This window comes from Athene cunicularia (genome assembly GCF_003259725.1).
Source record: "Athene cunicularia isolate RWA chromosome 26 unlocalized genomic scaffold, athCun1 chr26_part1, whole genome shotgun sequence".
Classification (NCBI taxonomy): Eukaryota; Metazoa; Chordata; class Aves; order Strigiformes; family Strigidae; genus Athene; species Athene cunicularia.
This window is the reverse complement of record NW_020799136.1, coordinates 2,960,859-2,968,724: the sequence shown is the minus strand read 5'-3', so window position 1 is coordinate 2,968,724 and position 7,866 is coordinate 2,960,859. Positions and strand designations below refer to the sequence as shown.

General features: G+C 60.7%; 1 protein-coding gene across 1 annotated transcript in view; it reads right to left on the bottom strand.

Annotated features, from left to right (window-relative positions):
- Positions 1-987: 987 nt before the first annotated feature.
- FAM19A3 (family with sequence similarity 19 member A3, C-C motif chemokine like) overlaps positions 988-7,866 on the bottom strand; it is a 17,963-nt gene continuing 11,084 nt past the window's right edge. Inside the window, exons 3-5 of the mRNA XM_026864282.1 lie at positions 4,652-4,801; positions 3,640-3,764; positions 988-2,383 (exon numbers count right to left, since the gene is read on the bottom strand). Of these exons, the coding sequence (XP_026720083.1) occupies positions 2,372-2,383; positions 3,640-3,764; positions 4,652-4,801 (287 nt within the window). The 3' untranslated portion in view covers positions 988-2,371. The remainder of the gene's footprint in view (positions 2,384-3,639; positions 3,765-4,651; positions 4,802-7,866) is intronic.

Below are 7,866 nucleotides of genomic sequence, written 5' to 3'. Positions count from 1 at the left end.
AGCTCCTCCAGCCCAACCATGACCCTCCCCCTGACCGTTCCCAACTCCCCCAGACCCCTCAGCGCTGGCTCAGCCCGACTCTTCAACCCCTGAGGGATCCCGGGGACTCCCCCCTGCCCTGGGCAGCCCATTCCAACGCCCAACAGCCCCTTCTGCACAGAAATCCTTCCTAAGGGCCAGTCTAAAAACTGGCTCTGCAAGGACAGACTCTCTTCTCTTCAGTGCTGAGGAATCTCTTGCCAATTACTCTGAATGTTTCTTTTTCCTCCTTCCAGTTGCTGTTTTTAACTGGTAAGATCTCCCGCCCGTCAGGGCTCTGCAGCAGGAGAGGCACAGAAAGCCGACGGTGGGTTTTTCTGTATCCTTTGTCCATCTGATTCTCCTTTCCCCAGGGAAGGAGGCTCCCGCTGTGCATCCCTTCCCCGACAGCCTGTGGCCCAGGCATCTCTCACTCCTTTTGATGGAGGAAAGAGATCTCAAGGGTATTTTTGTGCCTTCACCTGCCCAAGACAAAGCCAGGACTGTCCCACCGGGAGCTCAGCGACGTCCTGATGTTGGGAGAGCTCGATGGCCCCGGGTGTGCGGGCAGCTCTGCCTCTGCTGCTCCTCAAACCCTTCCAGCCAGCGCAACGGGGAAGAACCAAAAAATGTAGTTAAACACTTGACAAAAGAAAAAGCCCTTTGGTGGGTGAGCCGGCAGCCGAGCCCCGCAGGGCTCGTGACAGGACGAAGGCACTGGCAGCAGACCAGGGGCCCGAGGCACGGCTACCTGCCCGCTGGGGCCGGGGCAGGTTCTCAGGGCTCAGGTCTCAGCGTTTGGAAACGGGGAGACACGGGCAGGCTCATCCCTGCCGCAACGTCAGTGAAATCGAGACAAAACCCAGCATCGCCTGAACCGTTCCTCTGCGGTTCGGCTAAATGAAAGAGTATGCCTTTTTAATGCAACGTGTAATTAGAGAGTGTAAGTCACAGCCAAAAGATTTTATTGAGCCAGAGAATTAGACAGTTGCATGAGTAATGAGAGCGGCCGCCGCTGCACGAGCCGGTTGGGATTGTACGGCTGGGACAGAGCCCCCAGCCCCTCCGCCTCGGATCTGGTCGGCCAGAGAAGCGCTCCCACAGCCTCCCTTCGCTGCGGAATGAAAAGATCCTTTGCAGAGATTAAAATGAATTTATTATTTCACAGTCTGCTATTTACATCACATCTGGAGCAGGTATTATACGCCCCGTTACAAAAACATCTAAATAACGAGTCCTGCCAGCGGCAGCCGAGCACGGCTCCAGCCCCGGCCCCTCCTGAGCCGACACGTCCCCCTGGAGGGGGGCCGGGGTGCTCGGGGGGGGCCCTGGCCCCACGCCCTGCAGCTCTTGCTCCAGCCATGTGCCACCAGCCCCACCAGCACAGCTGCCCTGGGGACCCCGGCCCTGCCGATGTCGGGGCCACGGGGTTCCCATCCTCTCCCCCTCGACCTGCCACGCAGGGGGGTGGCGTGTCCTGGAGAAGGCCACGAGCTCGGGGCCAGGAGACGGTGCCTTGCTCTTTATTTTGAGCTAATGCAGCGAAGCCTGGCTGGGTCTGGGTCCCTGGTGGGCACCTGCACAGCGCCAGGCCCGCGGGCAGGAGAGGCTTCCCCCGCGTTCCTCTGACATTCCATTGCGAGCACAAGCGGGAACTCGGTGCCTGGGACTGGCGCAGTAGAGAACAGGTACTAATCTTGCAGCCTGATTAATGCAGTTACCGAGGAAGGAGAAACCAGCAGCATGCTCCACGAGACATTTCACCATCTCCGGGGGCTGATGGGGTGTCAGACACCCCCGGCCACGCCGCCGCATCCGCCCCATGTGGTCGCAGGAGCCGGGGCCCCTGGGTGACACGAGATCCGGCCGGGGCTTGGTGCTGGCTCCCGGGAACCCACCGGGCCAGGAGCCAGGACCCAAACGGCGGAGGACTTCACACAACCACTGGCTCCCCAATTCCTGACAGCGACCCCGATTCGGCATCTTGGGAGATGGGGAAAGGTGACTCACAGCAATGACTTCAGCTATTTCCGAATAAAGCCCGTTCTGGGGGGCTGCTGTGTGTCTGTCTCTGTACTGTCAACAGCTCTTACATGACTGGCGTATTTTATTTAACGGGATAGGAAAGCGAGCCCATTTCTTGGAGTGTGTCCACAGAGGCGGAGGGGACCGTGGAGTGAGGGGAGTCTTGCAGCTGCACTGGGCTCCCATAGCCGCAGCCTCCGGGGCAGCCGGGGCTCAGTGGGTGCTCGGATCAGAGCAGCCCCCGAGCATCCCGCACCCCGCCGGGCCACGTCCGGCTGCTGAGGGACCCGCGCTGAGGCTGGTCGGCCACCACCGAGCTGCACGGGGGCTACCGTGTGACCTGCGGGCAAGGAGACAGCGTGGCGGGGGGCTGCTCACAGAAACCCTCAACCTCTTTGCAGCGGGCGAGTTACCCAACACATCCAGCTGATTCGCCCCCGCTGCGAACAGCCTCGGGAGATGCAGACAGGATCTGCTCTCTGTGTCCATTTAACGGGGTGGCTGTTCCAAATTTCAGCTGCTGGGTCGTTGTGAACCCCAAGCTCTGGTTGTAGCTGCCCCCGGGGCTCTGTCGGCAGAGGGGACGGGGAGGGGAAATCCAGCCCCCTGGTCAGGGTCCTTTTGAAAACACAGGTCTGCATTTCCAAAACGCCACCTCCCCTGGGCGGGCAAGGGACCCAAAAGGGGTGTTGGAGGGTGGGCACGGAGGTTGGGGCTGCTGGACAAGGGAGGAGAGCCCTGGGGTCCTGCGGATGGGAACGGTCCCCAGCGAGAGCCCAGGACAGCACAGCCAGAGCAGAGGCTTGGGGCTGAGTTAGCAGCTGCGGGGAGAATGAACAACAAATACTGCGGGAAAAAGACAACGAGCTGAATGTAGAACTGCAGTTACGGGTCAGCGATGGATGCCCAGGGCCAGAGGAACCTTCTTGGACATCCAAAAAGGCACGTGAGCACGAAAAGTGCTTTCCGTGCACAAAAATATTATCGATAATGGAAAAAAAAAATCCCAACGTAACAATACGATAATTTTACGGCAGAGGAGGTGGGGTGAGAAACGCTAAAGCATAAGGAATAATTACACTCAACAGTATGAACAATGATTACAAAATTATGCAACTGATTAACCATGGCATATATGTAATTACTAATGAGTTTGATAAAATTTTAATTACACCTTGTTCTTTGGGGCATTCAGCAAGCCATGAAAATAATAATCATGTAGCGCTGTGTCACAGACGGCTGCCTCGGACGGGGGAGCGGTGACAGATTCAGGGCCGGGCCCAGCAACCTGCTGCCCTGACGCGGCAGCGATGCCGGGGGGCGGCCAGGACGGCCCCGCAGCCCCCCCGGGGCTGGTACGGAAACACCCCCAGCACGTCTGAGCCACGCAACGCCCTCCTCCCCGGGGAGCTGCCGCTCGTCAGCACAGCCCTGCGCCCCGCCGGGGTCTGCGCTACCCCTGCCCGCCCCGGCGGCCACAGCCCGGCCCTCCTGCTCGCCCCGGTGCACCCCCTTCCCTCGCGGGCTCCTTGGGGACGCTTCCCTGGGTTCTGGTTGCCCGGGGCAAGCGCGGCCGGGCTTTGCCAGGGGACATACCTTGGTCGTCTTCACTTTGTTGCCGCTACTGCAGCTCCAGCCTGAGAGGTCGGGCAGCACCTTGCACTCCTCCCCGTCGAGGCACGGCTCCATCTGGCACCACCACTTCTGCAGCACGATGGAGGCTGCGGGCGAGGAGGCCGTCAGCGGCCGGAGGGGCAGCCCCTCTCCCGGCACAGCCCGCGTCTGCAGCGACCCTGCCAGGAACCATTTGCCGCCCGCCTGGCCTCGTGTGACCCAACGGTTCCCCCGACCTCCCAAGCACTCTGTTTTCTCCCACTACCCCGGGGAAAAAGCCTAATGACAGCTCTGTGCTCCCAGCCGGAGCAGCACGGTCCAGTGGCCTCTCGGGGCTCCTCTCGCCGAGGCCGACGGACTCTGCTCTGCACGGCCCTTGTAATTTGTGTCTCCAATGCGGGTAACCAGAGCGTTTGGGAACGACGACACACACAAGCCCTTTGGGACAACAAAAGCCTTCCCTGACTCATCCTGGCATTTCTTGGTGTTGCACATGTATGTGCTCGCAGGAAGTGGTGAATCGATACCGCGTTGGCGGAGGCTGCCGCTGGCTCTGCCGCCTCCTCGGTGACGCCACGTGGTGCCATGTGATAAAACGCACATGGTGTGAGCTCTGCTGAGTGCTGCTCGCAGGTGACAGCGCTGCCCGGCTGCAGTCACGCCCCTGCCCCTGGCTGCAGGGCGCTGGGCAGCAGACGTGCAGGGATCGATGCTGCGGCGCCGGCCCCACCGCAGCGACGCGCCGGAGGAGCCCCAACGGCTGCAGCACCGTAACCCTCCCGCGGCACGCAGCACCCCGGGGCTGCTCAGCGTGGGGTAACACAGCCACACTGACAGGGAGTGTCCCCAAAACGCTCCCTCTGCCCCTCAGGTCCGCTGACCATCCCAGGGGCACGGAAGTCCCACAGCGACCGGGAGGAGGCAGCCGGGGCTGGAGGGGACCCGCCGGTGGCTGCGGGGTACCCGGTGTACCCGGTGGCCGCGGGGTACTCACCATCCACGCAGGACGGAGCCGCCCGCGTGGTCCCCGCCACCTGCCCCGGGAAGCAGGAGCATTTCACCGTCTGGGAGCGCTCCTCGATCTTGTTCTTATTGCAGCACCGGTGAGCTGCGATGACTTCGCACGTGCCCGGCTCTACGTGCACTGCGGGAGGAGAAACAGCTGCCGTCAGCGGGGCTGTGCCACGGGCCCCCCCGGGTCACCCCCTGCTCACCGTCCCGCTGCGTGACCGTGCCCGAGGCACCGGCAATCGCCCCAGAGCTGCCAGTGACGTACACGTGGCTCAGCCCAGCACCTCCCAGCCCACTGCTCCTGCTCCAGGCCTCCTGCCTCTGCGCTCCGAGTCCTACCCAGGCCACGCCAAGAGCTTATTGAAACGAGGGAGCACATCAGTTAATTGCAGCTGATAACGAGACACACACTTCGCTAACGCCTTTGGCCTCAGCGTGCCACCACCACCAGCCCCAGCCAAGCCAGCGCTCCCCTCTCGCCATCTCGCGCCGCGCTCTGGCTGCAGGAGGGAGCACCGGGGTGGCGTTTCCACCCCGCGGTGACACAGCAATGTCACGGAGCTCCTCAGGAATCCGGGCGGTTCTGCTGCTCCCCCTCCCAGCGCCATTAAAACATGAAGGAAGAAAGAAAACTAACGTGTGGGCTTATCACCTCTGGGATGCGGGTTTGGAAGCTTGTTAGCATCAGGAATCAGTGACTGCTGCTGGGTGATGGCGCACACAGGCACGATGCAAATTAGCCAGACAGGGCTGGACAGACTCACTGCCGTGATGGAGAGAGCAGGGGGCGTGCCCGGGGGTTTGCGCCCGTGTCCCCTGCCCCGCTCTGTGGGACGTGACACACGAAGTGGGCCGGGGGCTGACCTGTGCCCTGGTGAGCGCTCCCATGGCTCCCCGGGAACAGCAGCGCGTCCCCACGCTCACCAGCACATGCGTCCCCACGCTCACCAGCACACGCGTCCCCACGCTCACCAGCACACGCGTCCCCACGCTCACCAGCACACACGTCCCCACGCTCACCAGCACACGCCGCCCACCCTCCAGTGGCTGCGGGGAAGCCGCTGCTTGCCCTTCTCAAAGGCAGGCTCAGGGCAATGGGATCCCTCTCCCGGCGCCGGGGGAAGCCCTTGCAGCCAGGTCTCCACATCCCTGCAGGGGAACGCGGATCCAGCGCAGCCTCGCGGCATGTGCCAAAGCTGTCCTGGCCCCTCGCCTGCTCCCAGCGCCGGGACACGGGGGGCAGGATGCGAGGATGCCCCCGGGCAGACACTCGACGGCCGAGCGGGAACGTGGGCAGCGACAGCGGCGCTCGGCCCTCGCCGCCTGCCCCGTCCGGGAGCCACACAGCCCTGCCCCTGCCCCCCCGGCACACGGGCAGGATGGGCCACGCAATTACCACGGGTTTAATTTGCCTTTATTTATTGTTATTTCATGGTCATTTTCTTGTAATGAACCATCACTTTCATTTCTGCCTATAATAATTACACAATTACCTATCCTGGAAGTATTTCGTAGCAGCATCTCTGGCCATAAATTCTACCCTCCCTCTTAAATGCCATCATAATTCAGCTTTAATGATAATTTCCATTCTTTTTGTATGCAGAAATGGTCGACTTCCGTGAAAGTGAGAAGGAAAGCAACTCATTACAGAACGAACGTGACTGCTTAGCTCCACTTTTACGGTTAATGGGATTTTTCAAATAATCTGAGGAATAAGCAGAGGTTTTGGCTGACTATGAGCCCACATTCCCACCACGTGCTGGTCCAGGACCACAAGGAGCCACTCACACTTTCCTGCATCCCAACACAGCCCCCCCCACCCCAACAGGGAATTTTTTACCCTCCAACTTCAGCGCTCACACCTAGTTGTGGTTTTGACTCATTTTTATAAAAACTTCCCTGCAAAGCTTCATTAGCAGAGCTCTTCCCAGGAGGAAGGGCCAGACGACCCCTCTGCTCCCTCTCACTTCTGCTCTCTGGCTTCTCATTTTCAGCTAATTTGAAAAGGTTCAGCAGAGGAGAGCCAGGCAGAAGTGAGAAATTGCTCATTACAGCCATGCAGTAAGAGTTTGCCAACGTGCCAAAGCCCTTTGAATTTGCTCAGAAAGGTGCAGCACCGAGATAAAGAAAATTTTGCCTCTCCTCCAGAGCCAGACATTTTTCTTTCCCTCAAGTACACACGCGTCTTGGCAGCTGCCAGTACCAGGGGGGACGGAGGAGTTTAAGCAGAGCTCGCCAGCCTCCAGCCCCGCGATCGCTTGAACCAACAGGGGTCAGGTCTGGGGGTTTCCCAAGGTGCAGTTTACTCACGGTTAAGCTTCTGCCACCCCGGCTGAGCGGATGCAGGGATCTGCTCCCGGGGACACAGCTCGGGTGCCCTTTGCCACCACACAGGCTGCAGCAGGCACAGCAGCACCGGTGCCCCCGTGCACCCCCAGGCCGCTCACCCTCCCGCTGCACGTGCCCCTTGATGAGCCCTCGCTGCTGTTTCCCAGGTGCAGTTGGGGATCACCCATTTCTGGCATCTCCCTGGTTAAACTTCCTTGGCCAGAATCCACTTGGGTATAGACTAGTCCCAAAAGCCTTGAGAGCAGAAACCTCAGCAGGGAACAACACCAAGAAATTACACGGCCAGAGCCCTGGGAGCAGGGGGAGAGGTGGGAGGCCCTACCTCCACTGCCCAGGACACAGCAGCAGGGCACAGCAGAGACGCCCCAACAGCCCAGTACAAACCAGAACTGGGAAAAGAGAGACGCAGAAGGTCGCTAAGAAAGCACACAGCCAGAGCATCCTCTCAGAGACACATTGCTCACCGAGAGCAGAAGAACCAGCAAGAAAAGTTAAGAGCAGTACCTCCTCCTGAAGCAACACCATCACCCCTCCCGCAGCAAGACATACTGCTGATTGCCCCCAGCTGCCCCCACTCTGCACCCTCCTGCCCCCCCAGCTCCCAGGACACAGCCCCTCTGGCCCTGGTCACACCGGGGAAGCGGCAGCTCCTGCTGACAGCCCCGTGCCGGGCTCCAGCAGAGCCGAGCCGAGGGGCGCGCTGGTTTGTGCAGCCCAGGCTCTCTCCCCAGCTGAGGGTAAATCATTCGTGCTGTGAGCTGCGCTCGACAAAGGAGCTCAGTGGGGTGTTTGCTCCAGCCTGGCAGCCCTGGCCCTCACCCCGCGCCCTGGCCTGGAGCGGAGCATGAG